At 55.5% G+C, this 22,473-nt stretch overlaps 1 protein-coding gene across 1 annotated transcript; it reads right to left on the minus strand.

Moving 5' to 3' along the window:
- Positions 1-1,933: 1,933 nt before the first annotated feature.
- On the minus strand, positions 1,934-22,192 carry INSRR (insulin receptor related receptor). The gene is made up of 22 exons (XM_056123184.1): positions 22,108-22,192; positions 15,294-15,845; positions 13,383-13,686; positions 13,146-13,288; positions 12,737-12,881; positions 10,963-11,177; positions 10,651-10,777; positions 8,304-8,542; positions 7,766-7,933; positions 7,482-7,677; positions 7,239-7,280; positions 6,924-7,144; positions 6,232-6,368; positions 5,968-6,130; positions 5,675-5,780; positions 4,854-4,906; positions 4,361-4,590; positions 3,474-3,584; positions 3,191-3,350; positions 2,621-2,750; positions 2,399-2,533; positions 1,934-2,177 (listed from the first exon to the last, which is right to left on the minus strand). Exons 1-22 carry the CDS (start codon positions 22,190-22,192, stop codon positions 1,934-1,936), a joined length of 3,906 nt encoding a protein of 1,301 aa, XP_055979159.1.
- Positions 22,193-22,473: the final 281 nt, after the last annotated feature.

The following is a 22,473-nucleotide window of genomic DNA, read 5'->3' on the forward strand; positions in this document are numbered from 1 at the left end:
CAGCCCAACCTGCCTGTCACTGGGGCTGGAGCACAGACAGCTTTGCTCAGAAGCTTTCTCTTTGACTCCCAATCTCCCTCCAGCCAGGCTCTATCCTAAAATCGCCGAGAACAGAGGGTGGAGAGTGGGGGCAGGGCGGTGGGTAAGATTGGACCCTGTGACCACCCTCTGTTCTGTGACCAGGGGCATGAGCAGTTTCAGATCCTGGGCTGTAAGGAACAGCCCAGGCGGGTGGAGGGGACTGAGGACCAGGCTTCCCTAGGCTGTAGTTTGACCAGAGACCATTAGGGGTCACTGTTGCCTCACCCACCACTGCTAGCATGGTGGGAATGGGGTGCGGCCCAGGCAGGTGGTCCTCGCTGTCCACCCAGACTCCATCCGAGATCAGGGTGAGGCTAAGTGACCTGTAGTTGATATTAGGAGAAGAGCCCCCTAGGGACTTGTGATCTCCGCTCAGCAGTACAGATGTCCTCTGACCCCAAGGACGGGCAAGCAGCAGCTTGCCTGGAAGGACTGATTTTTTTGTTTGTTTTTGTTTTTTTGCTTTTTTGGTCACACCCGGCGATGCTCAGGGGTTACTCCTGGCTCTGCACCAGGAATTACTCCTGGTGGTTCTCAGGGGACCATATGGGATGCTGGGAATCAAACCCGGGTCGGCCGCACGCAAGGCAAACACCCTACCCACTGTGTTATCACTCCAGCCCAGTTTGTTTTTTGTCTTGTGGCCACACCTAGTGCTTAGGTCTTCTTTCCCATGCTTGGCGATTCTGCTGGCGATGTTGGACCGTATGTCGTACCGGGAACCAAACCTGGGCTTGCTGCATGCAAGGCCTGCCCCCTGAGCTACCTCTCTGGAATGGAACCGGCAGCTGCAAAAATATATAACCAGCCTCCTCCGCTGCCACCAAGGTGACAGCCAAACTTTGCTCTTCCAATGGTCTCAGCGCACTAGGGAGAGAAACTGGAAGCCGCTTCCCTGCTCCTTCCACTTGCTTGCATGGCGCCTGGCTCTGGGCTGAGGCAGCCAGACCAGAAGGCTTAGCGCAGGGCAGACCTGGGCTCGGCTAGGGGCTGTGTATGTGGTATTTAGTCGGTGATGTCACAGGTGCCCTTCCCCCAGTCCTGCCCACTGACAGTCTGAGTGGGGACAGCCCAGGAAAGGGCCCTGAGGGAAGAGCCGGGACTCTGGCTGAGGAGGCCAGACATGAGGTTTCTGCTGGCTCCTCCTCTTGGAGGTGATGCCTGATAGCCGTGTCTCCATCCGGTCCCAGTGCCTCCTGGGGGTCACCACTCCCTCCCCCCAGGGGGCGGACAGGAAGTTCACAGGGTGGTAACCCTACAGAGATGGAGCCATAATGGGCTGCTCAGGGAGCAGGGTACAAACTGACTGGGGCTTTATTGAGCCTTCTCCAGGCTTCCCTGGAGATGTGAGGTGGGGGCAGCCGGCAGGCAGCGAGACTCTGAGCGACAGAGAAGCAGAGGGTGTGAGGGGACTGGAGGAGCAGACTGAGGAGGAGGGCGATCTGCCGAGGGATACCCCTAGAGAGGAGCAGCACCGAGCTTCGGGGTCCCTGGGTATGATGAAGGAGAGAGAGAGGAGAGGGCAGGCCTCCAGGGCCAGGCTGGGGACCTGCCCACCCGCTCACCAAGTGGGGTCCTTCTTGCCCCACTAGGTGCATGGGACAGCCCTTCCCAGCTGGTCTGAGGGGTCCAGACTCACTCCTGGTTTCATTCCACCACTACTGGGGCCACGTTTGCTCCCTCACAGAGAACTCAGGTTCCTGAGGACCCCAGGCCCCCCGTTCCTGTCCTTTCTCACTCTGCTCTCTGCCCTTAGTGGCCCTGAGTGGGGGGGGGGGGGATCTGGGGCAGCTACTCATCACAGTCTTCCTGTCTACCCCGGGAGGCTGATCAGCTAGGGAGCAGGGTGTCGTCAGTGCCCCAGGCCCCCGTTGGGGGTGCTGCAGTTTGAGAAGGCTTCTTTGGGGCTGGGCAGGGCATCGGGCTCTGCATCAGTGGGTGGCAGGGAGGCGCGGCCGGCCCGGCACTGCGGGCTGTGGTAGAAGGACAGGAGACGGAAGGACGGGCGCAGCTCTTCCTCCACGCTGGCCAGGATGTGCGTGAAGGTGGGGCGCAGGCGTGGATTCTGCTGCCAGCAGCGGCGCATCAGCTCCTGCCTGAGGGGGTGGACGGGGGTGGGGTGCGGGGATGTCAGAGGGGTCCCAGCGTCCCAGCTGCACGCCAAGGACCAGTCATAGCCAGGGGGCATGATTCTCTGGGCAGCGCCCACTGAGAGGTACAGGACAGGCCAGTCTCAGAAGCACTGCGCATGTGCGAAAGGAAAAGCATCAGACAGAATGCAGGGGGGCAGGGCTGAGGGACAGGTCAGATGACTCACAGCCGGAGGGGACAGCTCTCCAGCTCCTCCAGGACCCCACCGTCCATGACAAACTTGAGCACCTGCTCGTTGGACAGGCCCTGATAGGGCTGCTCGGCCAGGGTGGCAATCTCCCAGAGTACCACGCCGAAGGACCTGGGAGACAGGGGAGGGGGAGGCCTGAGCCAGGCCCGGAGGGGGGCACGCCCAGTCCTCCCCAGCCTTGACCCTGCCAGACCCCACCAGACATCCGAGTGGGTGGTGAAGATGCCATCTTTGAGGGACTCGGGGGCCATCCAGCGCACTGGCAGCAGCCCCTTCCCACCCTTGCGGTAATAGTCGGTCTCATACACGTCTCGTGTCATCCCAAAATCTGCAAAGTGAGAGGGCACGGGGTGAGCAGCCTCCTCCTACCCTCCCCCCCCCCCCCACCCCAGAGTGCGAGAACCCTGCAGAGTGGGGCTGGGGCAATAGTACAGCAGGTAAGGCATTGGCCTTGCATGCAGTCAATCCAGGTTCAATCAATCCCTAGCACTCTATATGGTGCTGAGTACCGCCAGGAATAACTCCTGAGTGCAGAGCCAGGAGTAACCCCTGAGCACTGCCAGGTGTGGCCCTAAAGCAAAACAAAACAAAAAGAATCCTGCACAGTGTGAGCTTGTGGGCCAAGCCTTCTGCTCTGGGAGGAGGATGCTGAGACCCAGGGTTGGGGTGATTGCAGGATGAGGGATGACGAGGGACAGCCTCTCCTGATGCCTAATGTGAGGGAATCTCCTCCGCAGGCTGTCCTCACACTCCTGGCACCCTCCGCACCTCCGATCTTGACAGTGAAGTCCTGGGACACCATGCAGTTCCGGGCTGCCAGGTCTCGGTGCACAAACTTGTTGGCGGCCAGGTAGGCCATGCCATCGGCGATCTCCCCGGCCATCTGAATCATGTCCTCCAGGGCAGGCCGTGGGAGCCCAGGGTTATTCTAGAGGTGAGAGAGGGGGCTGGAGAAGGAACCGGAGCCTGGATTCCTGCCACCCCTCCCCAACTGTGTCCGAGGCTTTTTTAACACCCCAGGCCCGTGGGCCAGTGTCCTTCTGCTGCTCACCTCTGCCTCAGGTCGCAATGATCGAAGGTGGCTCTTGAGGTCTCCACGGGTCATTAACTCCATGATGACCAGAGTTGGCTGTCCCTGGGATACCACACCCAGGAGCCGTACCTGAGGGAAACCAAGAGGCTGGTTGTCGGTCCCACAGGCCCTTGGCCCACCTGACCAAAACTCTGACCCACTGTGATCACAGCCTGACCCAGACACAGCTACCGACTCTTAACCCCAACCATGACCATGACTTTAACCTAAGAGTGACACTGATTTAATCCATAACTTTGAGCACAGCCAATTCTCATCCCAGGCCTTATGATTGGGTCAACTCTAACCCTGACCCAAATGATCACCCCACTCGCTCTTTTTTACTTTTTTATTGGGAGGGAGCCATACCCAGCGGTGCTCAGGGCTTACTCCTGGTTCTGCACTCAGGAATTACTCCTCCTGGTGCATGGGAGGCCATGCGGGGTGCCAGGAATTGAACCCATGTCAGCCATGTGCAAGGCAAGCTCCTTACCCGCTGTGCTCTCTCTCCAGCCCCACACCCCACTCAGTCTTTTTTGTTTGTTTTGCTTTTTGGGTCACACCTGGCGATGCACAGCGGTTACTCCTGGCTCTGCACTCAGGAATTACCCCCCTGGTGCTCAGAGGATCATATGGGATGCTGGGAATCGAACCCAGGTCGGCCGTGTGCAAGGCAAATGCCTTACTGGTTGTGCTATCCCACTCAGACTTGACCCCCAAATGTCACTAAACTCAGTCTCAGCCATGATTCTACCAAGACTTTACTGAACTCTGACCTCCAAATGATCTTATCGCTACCAGAATCCTACCCCCACTCCCAGCCCTGACCCTGTTTTCACCACCTGCCAGTCCCCAGCCGCCTTTACCACATGGTGACACTTGAATGCCTTCATGACAGATGCTTCCTTGAGGAACTCAATGCGCTCCCGGGGGCTTGCCAACTCATTCACTGTCTTCAGGGCCACCGGTGTGGACAGCTCTCCAGCCTCCAGCCCTTGCGCCAGCCCCTCGTAGACCATCCCGAAAGAGCCCTGGCCCAGTTCCCGGATGACGGAGATCTGCTCCCGAGGCACCTCCCACTCGTCGGGGACATACACTGGGAGGGAGCGGGGTCGGAAGGCGGGGCTGCTCTTGGCTCCGCCCACGTCCTTCTCCCCTCCCTCTCCAGGCACCTCCTACTCATCACAAGGCGGGGTCTGAAAGGGTGGCCTGCTCTAGGTCCCGCCCCCACCCTTTCTCTCTTCTGGGAGAGGCTCGGACCCAAGACTGCGTTCTCCACGGTTTGTGGGAAGCCTGTCTCCTCTCTCCTCCCCACCTCTCTCCCTTTCCATCCCGCCTGTCTGTGCACCCCCCACCTACTATCACAGGCGCTGAAGTATTCAGGGTTCACAGAGGTGTACAGGGTGCTGTTTCTGCAATAGGAGGTGAGGGGTTCAGGTCAGGCTGGAAAGGTACACAGGAAGTCTCTGGCTAAGGGACAGGGTGGGCATTGCAAGAAGAGGAATGATGGTGATGACCACACCCCCAGGGACTTCCCAGGGAAGTCCTTACTAAGCACTTTCCAAATTGGTCTTGGCTCTAGACCTAGGATTTGCAATCAGCTATGGGGAGATTGTGTAGGAGGAGTTAGGCGTTCCTGCCTCCTTAGCTAGTCCTCTGAAACCAGTTAATCAAATGCCCTCATTTTCCTCTTGATTGTGCTCTCAGCCCTAGGAGGGGGGCATCTGCCCTCAGTATCGCACGGGTCAAGGACTCCTGTATCCCCCTCCCCCACCACAGCTATGGTGGGGACAGCTGTATTAACCCTAGGGCTGAAAGCAGTGACCAAATTCTGGTTGTTCAGACAGGTATTTCCCAAGACCTTGGGCTGTCACTGCTCATCATCAAAGTCTCAGGCTCAGGGGAATGACAGGTCTCGTCAGTACTGCACCCCAGGAGGAATGCACATCTGGAAGGCTGGCCTCCTGCTGGCTCCCCCCTGAGACACCCCCTCCCCACCTGTCTTGTATTGAGGGTCAAAGTGAGGAACTGGTGGGATCTATTATCACCTCTATTTGGGGGTGGGTGCTTAGGGTTACTCCTGGCTCTGCACTCTGGGATCACTCCTGGCAGGGCCCTATGTGGTGTCCAGAATCAAACTGGGGTCTGCTTGCAAGGCAAGCTATCCTTCAGACCCTTACCTCTTTCTGCTGTAGAAAAAGCCAAGGACCGTGAGAATGATAAGCAGCATGAGCCCCACTGGGGTGACAGTGAGAAGGACATGTAGTCCCCCAGAATCTTCTTCCTCTGTTAAGGACAAGATAGAGGTAAGCAGAAGGGAGGTCAAGATGGGGAAGCAGAGCTGAGGCTCCTTCTCCCCAAGATGCCCCTAGAAAAGAGGGCAGGGGTGAGGGAATGGGGTGTAAGGGCCTGTGGTGGTTTCCACAGTGGGAGCAGGGCTTGTTTGGGATGGCATGTCTGGACATCTCTGTACCTGGGCCTGGTATATAGAAGGCGACACCATCGGTCCAAGAGCCATTGCCGGCCAGTGAGGTCGCTCGAACCCGAGCAGAGTAGTTTCCAGGGGGCAGCAGGGCCAGGTGAACTCCCCCAAACTTAGCATATCGCAGGCGTGATACACACAGCACTGTGGCCTCCTGAGGGCAACACAGACAGTAGGCTTGGATAAGGAGGAGCTGCAAATTGGTGTAAATTGGTGCTTCACGCTTGGGTGCTCTGGGTGCTCTGGAATTCCTACCTCTCCCAATCGGCGGTACTTGATTTCGTACTTGAGGATGAGTCCATTGGGGTCTGGGGGTTCAAGCCAACGCAGGAGGATGCTGCTCTTGCTGGCCGCTTCCCAGGATACCTTCCCTGGGATACCATCTGCCTCTCCTGCAGGGGCAGGGCATCAAGCAGCTGGGCTTCACCTCACCTTCAAGGGTTTTTATTGGTTGTTTTGGTTTTTGGATTTTAGGTCACAGCCAGTGATGCTCAGGGGTTACTCTTTCTCTGCACTCAGAAATTACTCCTGGCGGTGCTTAGGTGACAGTATGGGATGCCAGGGATAGAACCTGGGTCAGTCTTCTGCAAGGCAAGCACCTTACCCGCTGTACTATGGCTCTGGTCCCTCACCTTTTAGTTCAAACCCAACGGGGTTGTGGGGCAGGAGACAGTACGGGGGAGGGGGGGTTAAGGCATTTGCCTTGCTTATGGTTGAACCTGGTTAGATCCTTGGTACCTGGTTACAACCCTGAGTATCTCTGGAAGTCACCCCCAGAGCACTGCCTGGTGTGGTGCCCCTTACATTCCCCTTAATAAACCCTAAGCAGTTACATTAGGAGGTTGCAGAAGCTCTGGGATTAGTGGGGTTCGCATTCATTAATTGCAGCATTAATTCTACAGTGTCTTTGGGGTATGGGAGGGGGGAGAGGGTGAGGGATCACCTACTATGGGGCATAGTGCGTGCAAAGACGAAGGTGGCAGCGCTGCAGCCCACCGTGTGCGCAGCATGGTTGCAGGCATGAATATCGATCCGATATTCGGTGAAGTGGCGCAGACCACTTAGCACCGTTCTCTCCCGGGGCACTTTGTCCTCCTGGATCTCAAAATCCGAGCTGTTCCCTGCAAATCGCAGAGCTCCTGCGGCCCGGCGTTGCCTTCCCAAGTCGCTGCGAAAAGTGAGGGTCAGCGCAAAGCCACCCTTTACCCCCTTTTCCCCATCCCGAAGTGCCGCCCCTCCGCCCAGGACCCACCCATGTTCACCTTTGAGGGTTTTTGTTGATAGACGTCACCTTCCACGGGGATCTGGAGGAGGCCAGGGAAAACCCTCTAGGAACTTGGCCCACTGCCTCCACCACGCCCCGCCCGCCTCCACTTGAGGCCCCGCCCAGTGCCTGTAAGTCCCGCCCCGACACGCCCAGTCGCCTGGAAGCCCCGCCCACCTGTAAACCACGCCTCCAAACCAGGCCCCGCCCGCTGCCTGTAAGCCCCGCCCCCTGCGCGCACTTGGGAATAGTGATGGCGTTGTGGAGGAAATTTTCAAACTTCTTCTGGAAGGAGGCCTCTTGCGCTTCCAGCGGTGGCAGGGCCTGTCCAGGAGCGGGATGCTGGCAAGGGCAGCAGCCCGGCTCCATCTCGGCCTCGAGTTCCGAGTCTTCATGGTCGAAGCGGGGGTCATTGTTGCTGGTGGGCAGCCGTAGGCCTGGTGCAGTGGCAGGAAAAGCTGCAGTTAGGCTGGACACCCGCACCCTGAGCCCTGTGCCCTCTGCCCGCGCCCTCTCCCCGCGCACCGCGGTGGCAGTAGTCATTGAGGTAGAGATCGCCATCCTCTGCCAGACGCTGCCACAGCACTAAGTAGTAGGTGATGTTCCCGTTGCGCTGGGTGGGTGGCTTCCAGCGGACCAGCAGGTGGGAGGAGGAGTTGGACATGGCGATGACATCCTGCGGCACGGTAGGTGCTGGGGATAGGGGGTTGGTAGGGCAAGAGTGAGACTCTGCAGACTCCTCTTTCAGAGTCTCTCAGGGACACAAGCCACCTTTTCCCCAGGAATAGAGAACTCTCAACCTCCTCTGCCTAGAACTCAGCCTTTTGTCTTTGCCTTGACCTCCAAAGGCCCAGTTGTTTATTCAGTTGGCTCAGTTGTTTCTTACCCCTGCGCTCTCCTTCCATCAGCCTCTCTGGGACCAAGGTCTTATATTTCTAGGTCACAGTTTCAGGTCCCCCAGGCTCTGTCGGTTCTGTGTTCAGTGACCCAGTGACTCTGGTGCTCGTGTCCCCTCATTGTCACTAGGATCCAAGCATCTAGTTCCTACATTGAGTCTTCTCACCTGCAGGCAGTGTTCGGAGGTAGATGATGGGGCTCTGGGCTCCTTGGTGGGGGCTGTCTTCAGCAGTGGTCAGTGTGATGGCTCGCACAAACACTGCATACTGTGTCCAGGGCTTGAGGGGTGCTAGGGTCACACCTGGCTCCTGGGTACGGCTTAAGGGCAGCTCCACATCCAGTAGGTTCCAGCTCTGGGCTCCACAGGCATCTGGACCTATGTGCTCTGTGGCATTCTGGAACGGACTGAACACCATGCCTGCAGCTGAAGTGTGCTCAGCCTCCCCCCACCCCTACTCTGAATCATCTCAGACTGTCACTGTCATTCTTCTTCCTGTAGGCATGAGGGCAACGTCATTATCGAGCCTCCTGGGTTTTTTGTTTGTTTTGTTTGTTTTTACCACTCCCTGTGGTTTTCAGGGCTTACTCCTGGCTCTAATCTCAGGGATCACTCCTGGCAGGGCATGGGGCATGTAATGATGAGGATAGAACTGTCAACATGCAAGGCAAGTGCCCTACCCGCTGTACCATCACTCCAGCTGATTGAGCCTCCTGTTAGACCCTGTGGACTTTGTGAAACTAGTTATTTTTGATTTTTTATTTGTTTTGGTTTGTGGGCCACACCAGCAGTGCTCAGGGTTTAATCCTGGCTCTGTGCTCAGAAATCACTTCTGGTAGTGCCTAGAGGACCATGAATGGTGCTGGGGACCATCAATTCAGGAGAGGCTGCTTGCAAGGCAAATGCTATCTTTCCAGTCCCTGATAGCTGTTTTCAGTAATTAAATGTTTCCTTGTCCCTCAGTAGGGAATACTAAACTTTGATCTCAATGTGCTTTCAAAAAAAGCCTTGCAGGGGCTGGAGAGATGGCTCAAAGGGCAAGAGCACATGCTTTGTGTTTGGGAGTCCGAGTTTTGATCCCCAGCTAGGTCTTCAAGAACCATACGTTCTTGAGGTCTGAAGAACAGGGGTGAAGGCTCTTGCTTGGTATGCAGCCAGCCTGCGTTGGTTGGGTTTTTTGTTTGTTTGTTTGTTTTGGCTTTTTGAGTCACACCCGGCAATTCTCAGGCGCTACTTCTGATTCTGCACTCAGGAATTACTCCTGGTGGTGTTCAGGGGACCATATGGGATGCTGGGGATCAAACTCAGGTCAGCCGCATGCAAGGTAGATGCCCTACCCACTGTACTCTGGTCCTCCAAATTTGGGGGGGGGGGCGGGGAGAGCGGAGGGGTCTGTGCTCAGGGCTTACTTTCAGTTCTATGCTCAGGGAGCACTACTGGAGGGGCCATATGGGATTCCATGGTGCCTCCCCAGCACAGGGCATTTAACAAGGCAATCACCACTGGCTGCCTGAGTCCAGAGTAAGGTCTGGGCTTAGATGCACCCCACGGGCTTCTGGGAAGAGCTGCTGCTTCCTAGAGGCTATATTTCTATTAAGGTTGATCAAATAGTCACAATGGGCCATCACACTGATGTGTTGGGTATTTGATGCTTTGGAGGAGGTCAAAGGGATTGGAGTTAATGCTGAGTCAGGGCAGAACTGAGACAGTGAAAGAGAGTAGGAAGTGTTTGCCTTAGCTGGGAGCAGAAGTTGGAAAGCCCCTGGAGGAAGGAGGCTGGGTATGCATAGTGGGTACTGTAGTGGCACCCGCTGCCATCCCCGATCCATCTCTCCCCTGGAAGAATTTCTGTTTGTGATTTCTAGCCTTGCTTCTGGAGAAGTTCTTCTTGAGGTCTAACCAAGATCTCGCATGCTATCATCAGCTCACTTTCTCCAAGCAGGCAGCCCCTGGACTTGCTCCCTCTCTTCTTTGGGCTTTAATTAAATGCTGGCAAACCATCGCATAAAACTGGCCAAATTAGTGGGTACTCCCCAAACCGCTGCTGGGGCAGGAGCATGTGGTCAGTGCAGAACATTAGCATCGTAAATAGAAGTTTAATTATCCAAGCCTTCCCAGCGAGGTGCCTCTGCTGGACTCCCAGAAGTCCTGAGTGTCCTCTGCGTTTCACTGGTGAAGTGAAACTGAGGCATGGGGGAGGAGGAGACCAAGGTAGATGAGAGAGAGGCCATGCAAAGGTTATACCTTCAATTGCCTGCGGCTCAGCCCCGCCTGTTCTAGCCCCGCCCCGTTATCACTCCGCCCCAATGCTATCTCGCCCACTCCTCACTCTCACCCATTGGCCCGCCCCGTTCTGGCCCCGCCCCGTTATCACTCCGCCCCAATGCTACCTCGCCCACTCCTCACTCTCACCCATTGGCCCGCCCCGTTCTGGCCCCGCCCCGTGTGGCCCCGCCCACTATCCCCGGCAGCACCGCCTCGCCCGTTTGACACTGGCGCCTCCACCCGCACTCACGACTCCTTGTAGTACACGATGAAACTGAGAAGGTCCCGAGCCTCCAGGGGCTCGTAGCGCTCCCAGCGCAGCAAGATACGGTCAGTCTGGGTGATGTTGGACACGAAACGCAGCGTGCGAGTCTGGCCTGCGCAGGGAGAGGGGGCGAACACCTGCTCGCTACGCTTGCTGGTGTCCCAACCCTAACCCGGGTCAAGTCCCATCCGCATTGCGGTCCCCTTCAGGCGCCACCTCCCACCCGGTGTGTGCGTGTCTGGGGGTCCTGGCAGGTGCGCTGCCTCACAGTGGGGTTTGGGGGTGATCAAGCCTCACAGGCGGCGCGATCTCCGTTGGTGCGGGGGTTGATCTCAGCCTTGTTTTGTCGACCCCGCGTGCCCGTCACCTCCTCCAAGCGGTAGATGTGTTCCAGGCAGAGGCGTGGGTTGAAGGCAAAGTAGATCTTGCCCACCGGAATGGTGAGCCCGGTGGCCACCCAGGACCCCAGCTGCTCTAGGTTCTGATTGTCCAGCACGTACAGGGTGTAGTTCCTGGGGGAGGCCAGGGGACGTTGCTCTGCACAGGAGGTGGGGACAAGGGGCAAAGAAGGGAGTGCCTTATGGGCTCCCTCTGGAGGGGCTTTTGGGGGGCACTCACGCCCAGACCTCCAGGGGCATGGACACATCCCCACATATGCCACAAATTTCACACTGCGTTCTCATCAGTGAGATGGGGTCGACAGCTTCTGTCTCTCTCCTCCTTCCTTCACCTCACATTACCTGAGCACCTGCTATGGTCCAGACCCTGCTGGCTTTGAGAGACAGGGAGGAGTCTGACTCAGCCTGGGGCTACCAGCTGGAGTATGTCCACCTCCCGCAGGAGGGGGGTATAAGGCAATGTGCCAGGAGACATAATAAACTGCTTGGCTGGACAGTTTTTTTTGTTGTTGTTGTTGTTTTTTTTTTTGCTTTTTGGGTCACACCCGGCGATGCTCAGGGGTTACTCCTGGCTCATGCACTCAGGAATTGCTCCTGGCGGTGCTCAGGGGATCATATGGGGTGCTGGGTGGGAATCGAACCTGTGTTGGCCATGTTGGCTGCGTGCAAGGCAAACACCCTACCTGCTGTGCTATCGCTCCAGCCCCTGGTGATTTTAAATGTTACTTTATGGGGCCAGCGAGAGTACAGCAGGTAAAGTGCTTGCCTTTACCATGATCAGCCTGGGATCAATCCCCAGCATCACATACAGACCCCCAAGCACCACCAGGAGTGAAGCCTAAGCACAAAGCCAGAAGTAAGACCTGAGCACAGCTGGGTGTGGTCCCCAAATAACAACAATCCCATTAATTTTGGAAAAGTATGCATAGGGCATGGCTGGTAAATGATAGGAATAGGTTTCAAATATATAGGGTCTAACTCTGCAGCTGAGAATATCAGATAATAACAGTGACAGCCAGCTAATGAAAAGCCATATATAACTATAATGTATATAGCCTATAGTCCAGTGTAAATGCTTTTTTTTTTTTGCTTTTTGGGGTCACACCTGGCGATGCACAGGGGTTACTCCTGGCTCTGCACTCAGGAATTCTCCTGGCGATGCTCAGGGGACCATATAGGATGCTGGGAATCAAACCCGGGTAAGCCGCGTGCAAGGCAAAAAACGCCCTACCTGCTGTGTTATCGCTCCAGCGCCCAGTATAAGTTATTGTTATTATTATTATTATTATTATTTTGGGTCACACCCACCCAGTGATGCTAAGGGGTTACTCCTGGCTTTTTATTCAGGAATTACTCCTGGCAGTGCTCAGGGGACCACATGGGGTGCTGGGAATCGAACCTGGGTTGACCACATGCAAGGCTGTACTATCACTCCAGCCCCAGTGCTTTGTATTTATCAACTTAAGTAAAGCCATAATAGCTCTTTAAAAAGTAACCCCATTAACAGATAAATATAAATTGAGGATTCGAAAAGTCTAGTAATCAACGCAAGCAAGAGTCATGCCAGGAAGCAACTGGGCTGTTCCCAGAGCCCATGCCCTGCCCACAGCACTGGCAGTGTTAGAGGGAGGATGATAGAAGCAGTTGTCAGAGATGGGTTTTGAACCCCTTACCCGTCCACCATGACGTCCCCACGGATTAATTTGAGGTTCTTGAAAAATCCCAGGGACACAAGGGCAAAAGAATGCTTGATTTTGAGGAACCCAGTGATGGTCTCCACCAGCCCCAGGCTTTGCTGCAGCTCCAGCTCCAGGTTGTCTAGTAATGGGAAAACAAGGCAGGAGCAGGGGCAGAGAGTGATGGGTCCATAGGGCGTGGCTAACGGGGGTTCAGGGACTGTGGGTAGGAGTAAGGATGAGGGAAAGAGGTGCTTAACCTGGGTGGTTACAAGGGGCGTGACAATATCGGTGGGCGTGGCTTGGGAAGAGGGCGTGGCTTGGGAAGAGGGCGTGGCCAGAAAGGCTGGGCCCTGAGAAAGGATGTGGCTGGGAGGAGGGGCCTGGCCTTGAGGAAGGTACTGACAGCCCTGGCGAAGGTTGAGGATGAGGCTCCCCTCCACGTGGGTGCAGCCCACCAGATCCTGTGCCGCCTGGATGGAGTCGATGGTCTTGGTGCCCACTTTGCACTCTTTAGGGCACAGCCCTTCACACTTGTGGCAGAATATGCTAGCAGGGGCAAGCGGAGGGTTGTGGCATGAGCCCAGGGCGCGAACAAGCTTGTTCACCCTCCCAGTAATGACCCCAGTCGGCAGACACTCACCTGCTGTCATTCCGGGTGAAGCCTGGAGGACACTGGGCCAAGCAACTGCCTTGGTGGATGCCGAAAGTAGTGGCACGGCCGGGCACCGAGCGCAGGCTGGCACAGTGCTCAGCAGTAACACAACGCCAGGACTCATGCTGGTAGGTGCCAGGAGGGCAGGCCTGCAGGCAGGCACCCTGGAAGTAGAGGTGGCGGCAGGCCACGCAGGCGCTAGGGTCCTCCGGCTGGCTGCAGCCCCCCAGGCATTCTGGGTGGCAACACTCCCCGGCTGCTGTGCAGGCCAGCCCGCGGGCACAGGGACACACTGCAGGCAGAGTACAGTATGAGGCTTACCTGTGCCTCCTGCCCACACCCATCGCTCCCACTCTGCACCAACACCTACCAGTTCCTAGCACATGGTTGCTGGCTATTTCCCTGGGGCAGAAGCTTTTGAGGCAAGGCTTGGGACCCCTCTCCAGGGCACCCCACCTCTCACAGTGCCTTGTCTGAGAGTTAGAACCTGGAACAGAACCCTAACCCTAACCCTTGACCATCCAGGCTGCTCCTGTCTTGTCTGTCTGGGCCTGGTGCCTGTGTCCTTGCTGGGCAAGGTGCCTGGTAAACCAGCCAACCTTTTCACACCAGGGCAGGGAGGGTTGTGAGGAGGGACCATCTCTGGTGCGTTCACCCGCCTGCCGATTCTCTGCTTCCTTCGGTCTCTGACCTGGGTCTGTGGTCTGGGGCTAAGCACAGTAGCTGCGGGCTGTCTGGGCTGTGCTGCATGTGGCGGGTCAGTCAGGCGTGCTGTTGATAGTGTATACGGGAGAGGGGACCAGGCAACAGCTGTGTTTACAGCCAACAGGGAGGCCTCGGGGAGGGGGCCCAATGGCTACAGCTGGGATCTGGTTACTCTACCCTGATGCCAAGGCACTTGCCCCTAGATCTGCTTCCAGCCTCAGAGATTGCTTCTTTTCCACCTCAGAACCTTGATTTGAGAGGGTCTCTCAAGTAGCACTGGGGGACACCAGGGCCCTCCTGGTGGTGCTTGGGTGCTTGGGATACGTGAGGTGCCTGGGATTGAACTCAGAGTCCACCCCCCACAGGTCAGTCTGTGCTTTAGTCCTTGGGGCCATGTCCCTGATGCCCCTCCCACATACTGACCCCCTCCTTCAACGTCCCATTTTTCTTTATGAACCTCACTTCCTAAAGATGACATTTGTCTTGCACATTTGTCCTTATCTGGCCTGTCTTTGTTCTATCACCTCTTTATGTCTACTCACATGCAGCTCCCGAACATGCCAGTACAACCCAGGCTGCCTGCCTGCCTGGGTCCCTGAGCTGTGACCATTCTCTTTGGGATCCAGTCATGGCCCTGGGGGTGCTTGTGGAAGAGCTCATTCCTTAGTACCCCACCCCAGATCATTTTACACAAGAGGAAACTGAGGCACAGGTAGGTAAAGCAAATAGCAAGGAGATTTGAGATTTGACTTTGCACTAACCACTGCCTCACACAGCCTCTTGGATCTACTCAAGACTCTCTGCTCCCCCCCTCCTGGGTTCAAGTGCTCTCTGTCCTTTACTTTCTTCTGTGGTTGGCAGGGGGTAGGGTGAAGGACCACATCTGGTGGTGCCCGAGGATTATCAGAGTTGGCTGCATGCCAGGCAAGTGCCCTGGCCCCAGTGCTATCTCTCCGGGTTGTCCTTTGTGTCCACCCTGGCTGCCTGAGGCTACCCTGAGCAACATCACTTATTTCACTTATCTACAAGCCTCCATTTCCTCATCCACAAAACAGGAGTAACGATAGTCCCTGCCTCATGGGATCTGTGAGGATGGACCAGAGGTGGCCAATCCTGATCCAGCACGCTAAGTCCTTCCAAACCACCCGCTCCCATTCTCCTGGGGTCCTAATCAGGGCTAGTGCTAATGCCCACCTCTCTGGCAGTGGCTGGATGTCCAGCACCTGTAGTCGGTGTGCCCCGCAAATGTTGTCCTGGCACAGGGCTCGCCGGCAGCCCCCAGCATCCCCGGACACACATCGGCACACTCCTCACCAAGCTTGTTCCCCACGATGTGGTTGGCACCGGGCGCAGGCTGCAGCAGGCCCCAGTCAATGGTGGAGAGATGGCAGAGCTCCTGGTTCTTCTCCACACGCACGGCACCCCGCAACACGGCCCCCAGCGCGGGCAGCCCCACGTCGCGCAGGTGTGGCATTTCGAAGATGACCAGCGCGTAGCCCAGGAAGAGGCGGGTGCCCCGGAGCACGGCGAGGTTGGGGAAGAGGTCGCGTAGGCTCTCCAGGCCGTAGACGCGGAAGAGCAGCAGGTAGTCGGTGACCTGGGTGAGGCGGGGGAAGCTGAGGCCACGGAAGTCCTCACCGGTGGCCGTGAACATGAGCAGGATCTGCAGGTGGCCCTCCACCACGGTGCAGTTCTCTAGCCGCCGCAGCTCTGCCACCTCGGAGCGGATGTCCAGGCTTGGGCACACTATGGGCACAGAGTTGGCAGCAGTCAGCACAGGGAGACCGGGCACCATTCCACTGCAACAGCTTGATTTTTGTTTGTTTGTGTGTTTGCTTTTGGGGTCACACCCAGTGATGCTCAGGGGTTACTCCTGGCTCTGCACTCAGGAATCACTCCTGGCGTTGTTCAGGGGACCATGTGGAATGCTGGGGATCGAACCTGGGTCAGCCACGTGCAAGGCGAATATTTGACCCGCTGTACTATTGCTCCAGTCCCACACAAGAGCTTTGTTGGTTTGTTTTGTTTGGGGGCCACACCTGACTATGCTAGCAGGGACGGGGGAAGCAGATGCGGTACCAGGGATTGAGTCCTGGCCAGCCATGTGCAAGACAAGAGTTTTCCTCCCTCTACTATCTCTCCAGCCCCATCATCACAACGACCTTGAAGGAGGGGGACTACACAGGGGGACATTGAGTGGGAGCCTGGCTGAGCTATGTGGCTGAAGCCTACCTCTTAGGGCTTCACCTACAGCTCCAGGGAACTCCACGAGACAGGATGACCCGCCCTTGCAAACCCTTGTCTACTTTGTAACTTCTTTCTTGCAATCACATTTCAAACTTGAAATCAGTCTTCCTGCCCTTCTTTTCCTGATTCTACAACCCAGGCTCTCTTTTTTTCATCTCTCTCTCTTTCTGTCTCTGTTTCCCTGTCTCTCTGTTTTTGGGGTGTGTTTTTTTTTTTTTGGCCACACCTAGAAATGCTCAAGAGTTGCTCCAAGCTTTACACTGAGGAATTATTCCTGAGGTGCTGAGGGGATTATATGGGATGCGGGAGATTGAACCCAGATGGCTTCGTACAAGTCAAGTGCCCTACCTGCTGTACTATCACTCTAGCTCCTCTATTTATTTATTTATTGGTCATACCCAGAGACTCTGAGGAGTTACTCTTGGCTCTGCACTCAGGAATTACTCCTGGTTGTCCTTGGGGAACCATATGGGATGCTGGGGATCGAACCCAGGTTGGCCGTGTGAAAGGCAAATGCCCTACCCATTGTGCTATCGCTCCAGCTCTAGCTCCTCCCTTTAAAATATATTCAGAGGGGCTGAAGTGATGATAGCACAGCGGGTAGGGTGTTTGCCTTGCACGCGGCTGACCCGGGTTTGATTCCCAGCATCCCATATGGTCCCCCGAGCACCTCCAGGAGTAATTCCTGAGAGCATGAACTAGGAGTAACCCCTGTGCATCGACGGGTGTGACCCAATATATATATATATATATATATATATATATATATATATATATATATATTCAGAATCCAAGTGTGTCTCATGCTTTCTCCATCATCTTTCCCTGCCTTTACAGCATAGCCTCCCCCATGGTCTCCCCTCCTCTGCCATTGTTTGCTGATAGTCTCATTGCCACTCCATAGCCAGGCTGATCTCAAAACACAGTTGGGTTGCATTTGCCCACCTTACAAAATAGCCCACAAGCCCCATCTCACTGATGTGAAAGCTGAATTCTAGGGGCCAGAGAGATAAGAAAAGGCTAAGGCACTTGCCTTGTATACAAATGACCTGGGTTCGATTCCTGGCACAATATGGAGTCCTCTCAGTCCCACTGGGAGTGATCCTTGTGCACAGAGCCAGGAGCAGGCTCTGAGCACTGCCAGGAATGATCTCTGAGTGCAGAACCAGGAGTAAGTCCTGAGCACTGCTGGGCATGGCGCCAAAACGAAACAAACAAAAATACAAACAAGAAAAGCTGAAGTTCTACTGCAGCCTCCCAGGCCCTCTGCGAGCTCTCTGAACTCCTTCTCTTTCTCCTTCAGATCATCTACACTGAGCTCTTTCTCCTCTGTCTTGGACCTCCTCGAACCAGCAGCTAAGCTTTGCTCTGGAGTCTGCACCTTGGTTCCTTCTAGCTAGCACCTTCTTCCCTCTCACTAGATTCCTCAGCGCCTTTAAGTTTCTTCTCCAGAAACTGGAGCAATAGTATAGAGGGTAGGGCACTTGGCTTGCAGACTTGAACTTAACTTGAACTTTGGGCTATGGGGAGCTACAGAATGTGCCTTCGAGATTGAATATATGGGGGACCCATACGTCTGATTGATTCAGTTTCAATCCCCAGCACCACAAGTGCCAGAGAGCCCTGAGTGCAGAGACAGGAGTCAGCCCTGAGCACAGCCAGGTGTTGCCCCCAAACCAAAAATAAATAAAGAAAAGAAAATCACAACTCTCCTTGCACCAGAGAGATAAGGGTTAAGGCATATATATGCCTTGCACACGACCAACCTGGTTTGATTCCAGCACATGGTCCTCTGAGCCTTTCTGGGGGGCCCTGGATATGGCCCTGATACTCCCTTGGAAGCAAGTGAGTGCAGTACCCCAGAATCTGGCCCTCTAAGGGGATTGGTGCAGCCACTGGGGAAGGTGAAGAGTAGAAGGGGGTGGGGCTCTGGGACTTGGGATGTAGATGTCATTGATTCATGAATCCCAAGGTCCCAGAGCCCTGAACTGAGTGTCCTAGAAGATTGTGACTTTGACTACAGGACCTGCCCTCAGGATCCCCCACTGCTGAGAAGGACAGATAGAGACAGCAAGGATACCTTTAGTGTTCTGGGGTGCTGCTGAATCTGCAGGGAAGGGGATTAACTCAGGGTGGTGAGTGAGGCTCCCAGGACAAGAGCTAAAGGGGTTCCCAGGCCTTGTTTGTGGGGCTCAGTCTTCAGCACTCCAAAAAGTCAGGATGAGGAATTTACCTTGAACTTTGGACTATGGAGGGCCACAGAATGTGCCTTCGGGAGTGAATATAAGGGGGACCCACATATCTGATCTGTACCCTTAGGACAAGATGCTCAGGCAGCAGCTTCCGGGTCAGCCTCCACACAAGTCATCAGAAACTGAATGAGCTCCCAGGTTATAGGGGCACCGCACCAGTACCAGGAATGCAGCAATGAGTGATACAAACCTCCCTGCCTGCTGGAGCATAGAGAAACCAAGTAAATACATGATTACTGGTTATTCAGAGTTACTGCTAAGAATCAAAGAGAGGGGCTGGAGCAATAGTAAAGTGGGTAGGGCATTTGCCTTGCACAGAGCTCACCCAGGTTTGATCCCCAGCATCCCGTATGATCCCCCAAGCACTACAAGGAGTAATTCCTGAGTGAAGAGTCAGAAGTAACCCCTGAGCATCAGTGGGTGTGACCCAAAAGGCAGAGAAAGGGGGGGGGAATGTAGTAGAAAGAAGGGTGTGGAGTAGTAGGATTTATTTGTGGGGAGAGGGGCTCCCCAGCATTCTGAAAATGCAGTTACGTTCAGGCCCTAAGGGACCTTCCATGCTTCCTGGTGCAGAAAGATCAAGTTTGTTTGGTTTGGATTTGGGGCCAGACCTGGCAGTGCTCAGTGCTCCTGCCCTGGAGGGATTTGGGGGAGCCTACGTGGAGCCAACCAGGGTTGACTGTGGGCAAGGCCAGCACCTTTCCTGCTGTTCTCTCTTGGGTCCCAGGGTTCAAGTCTGAGTTTTGCATGCATGCTTGGGTCCTGCTAACCTTCCAGCCTCTGTGTTCTCCTGCTCACCTCACCTTTCAAGCCACAGACACATGCACACCCAGGCCCTGCCCTCAGGCCTGGGACAGGCCAGGCTGGCACAGCCTCTCTTTGTTGTTGTGAATGGCACAGGCTTGACTCTGCCCAACAGCTGGTGTGGCGAGTGATACAGGGTGTGTGGGGTGGGGGGAGGGTGTAGTGTATGTGCTATAATTGTGGTTCTGTGTTAGGTGTGAGACTACAAAACCCAGCTCCCAGAAGAGACCAGCACAGTCTCTTGCCCCCGCACCTGGCTGTCCTCGCCGGAGCCCCTTGGAGGGGATGGGTTGAGTTTCCCTCCCTGCCCCGAGCAGAGCTCCGGCAGCCAAAGACATCCAGAACCAGCCACAACCATGCTGAGACCACTCTCCACACACATGAAGGTACTGGCAGAGGAACAAAGGCATGCGGGTCCCGGGGCTGAGATCTCCAAGCCTGCTCAGATCGGGGCTGAGCATCCTCCACCCAGATCCTCCATCTTCCAGTAGGCAGGGGTCACACCCACCAACTGGCCCCCTGGTGCTGTGTAATCCCATCAACGGCCAAGACCCAGAGACTACAAAACCCAGCTCCCAGAAGCACACAGCCGCATTCGCGCGACATCTTATTATCTCATTCTTACTTTGGACAACCTGGCCGGCTACCGAACGTAACCTGCCCACACGGCAGAGTCTGGCAAACTCCCAGTGGTGTACCCAATATGCCAAATACCAGTAACAATGATGGGTCTCATTCTCCTAACCCTGAAAGAGCCTTGAATATGGCACTATAAAATCTCTGGACTAGGACGAAGGAGACGTTACTGGGGCCTGCTCGAAGCAATCTACGAACAACAGGATGATCATGATCGTGATCGCTAGGTGTGAGATGTGTATGGTGTATAGTGTGCGTGTAGTAATTTTTGTGTGAGTGTGTGTGGTGTGTGTAATGAGTGTGTATGTTGTGTGTGTGATGAGAATACCTTTGGTGTGTTCGATGTGTGTGTGGAGTATATTTGGTGTGTATGATGTGTGAGTGATGTGTATGTAGGAGTGTGGTGAATGTGAAGGTGTGTGGTGAGTGTGAGTGTGGTGTGTGATGAGTGTGATTATGTATGGCGTGTGTAGCAAATGTGAATGTGTGTGGCAAGTGCGAGTGTGTGTGTGGCGAGTGTGAATGTGAGTGTGTGTGGTGTGTGTATGGTGTGTGTGGCGAGTGTGAGTGTGTGTGCTGAGTGTGAGTGTGTGTGGTGTGTGGTGTATGTATGGTGTGTGTGGCGAGTGTGTGTGTGGTGTGTGTGGTATGAGTGTGTGTGGTGTGTGTGGCAAGTGTGAGTGTGTATGGTGTGTGGTGAGTTTGTGTGTGGTGTGTGTGGCGAGTGTATGTGGTGTGTGTGGTATGTGTGGTGAGTGTGTGTGTGATATGTGTGTGGTGAGTGTGAGTGGTGTGTGGTGTGTGTGGTGAATGTGAGTGTATGTGTGGTGTGTGTGGTGAGTGTGTGTGGTGAGTGTGAGTGTGTGTGGTGTGTGGTGAATGTGAGTGTGTGTGGTGTGGGCGGTGAGTGTGTTTGGTGTATGGTGCGATGTGTGCTTGGTGTGTGTGGTGTGTTTGAGTGTGTGTGAGTGTAAGAGCAAATGCAGGTACACAGGCACACGGCACACAGCAGAGAGAGAAGTAGAAAACACTTGTAGGCTCTCAAGGCGAAGGCAATCAGACTCTGAGGCAGATGGGGGGTTCTCTCAGCGCCCACATGCCACTTCCCATCATGCCCTTGCCTCTTTAGGGCTCCCCTGATGAGAGCCCTTTGGAAAAACAAGGCAGAGACCTTCACAGATTAACCCCTGCCTGCCTCTCTCAGGCCAGACTGTGCAGGGTGTGACTGGGAAAGGGACATCTGGGTCCCCTGACCAAACAGCCCCAACGTGCTCCTGTCTGGACAACCACGCTCCAGGTTGGCATGTGCCGGCAGTCCTGGCCAGTGGGGGAGAGGGGAGGGAAGGGGGTAGTGTTTTTGTTGACTTGCACCCTTCCTGCAGGGACTCTCACCCCTATCCACTAGCCTCACTCTGTGTCTGTGGAAGGGAGATTCCATGTGAGGGTGTCATGGAACCCTGAGAGCAGGCACAGAGCGTTCCTGGCTTCCTTGGCAGGATTGGCAAAGGGGCACCGAGATCGTGCCCACTTGCCTTGTCAAGCTTCTAACATCATCAGCGTCACCAGGAACCACCTCCTCCTTCCAAACACCAGACACAGCACGGGCAGGCGGGGTCTCCAGCAAAGAGTACCCCTCTTGAGGTCCTGGATCCATGTAGTCCCTTCCTTGGAGGGAGTACCCTAAGAGTGGAAGGGGGCCATAGGACCAGGGGGAGGCAGGGCCTGTCCCCCCACTGCTCAGGTCTCTGCTTCTTTCCCTCACAAAGGGTTTGGGTACTAAGTGGTGCCAAGCTACCAGCCATCCTCACACTCCCCTTTTTCCTTTCAGTGGCCCTAGAAACCACCATTAGGTAACCCTGCCCCTTTCCTCCCAGAACCCAGGACACCTGTTTCTCCTTCAGATTCCAGATCCTTCAAGGAATGAAGAGATTTGGCCCCTAAGTGGGGACGATAACAACCTCCTTAACCCTACAAAATTTCCATACTAATCCCACCAGGAGGCAGGCGGATTTTGCAGGGGCTGTCGGAGAGGTGGAGAAGCGCTGCAGGAGAGAAGTGGGGGCACTCACCCTTTGGTGTATCCAGGCCACATCCCAGGGAGAGGAAGCTGGCAAGTAGGCACACGACCCCTGGCCACGGTCTGGGTCCTGCCATGTCCCAGCCTTGCTCTGCGCCCTGGGCTCCTGCTCTCCTCCAAATGTGGCAGAGAGGGCCGGGCCTGGCAGCCCCTAAGAAACGGGGGAGTCGGCTTCAGAGGAAAGGGAGGGGCAGAGCGACAGGGATACCCTTGCAGAGACAGCAGGAGACAGAAAACTAGGAATGAATGAGCCACAGAGGTACAACGACAGGGACAGGAAGCGAGAGAAGGAGCCTCGGCGTGAGAGATGCGGACAAAGATGCAGGCTGAGACCAGGGGAGCCACCCAGGTGCAGGCC

Source organism: Sorex fumeus, unplaced genomic scaffold, assembly GCF_029834395.1.
Source record: "Sorex fumeus unplaced genomic scaffold, SorFum_2.1 ptg000047l, whole genome shotgun sequence".
In the NCBI taxonomy this organism is placed as follows: Eukaryota; Metazoa; Chordata; class Mammalia; order Eulipotyphla; family Soricidae; genus Sorex; species Sorex fumeus.

Excerpts from the sequence above, each read along its gene's own strand:
- INSRR (XM_056123184.1), bottom strand. The coding sequence starts at position 22,192 with ATGGCAGGACCCAGACCGTGGCCAGGGGTCGTGTGCCTACTTGCCAGC. Across the intron at positions 15,846-22,107 it reads TGGCCTGGATACACCAAAGG|TGTGCCCAAGCCTGGACATC; the intron begins GTGAGTGCCCCC and ends CTGTGCCCATAG. Across the intron at positions 7,281-7,481 it reads AACGCCATCACTATTCCCAA|ATCCCCGTGGAAGGTGACGT; the intron begins GTGCGCGCAGGG and ends GGCCTCCTCCAG.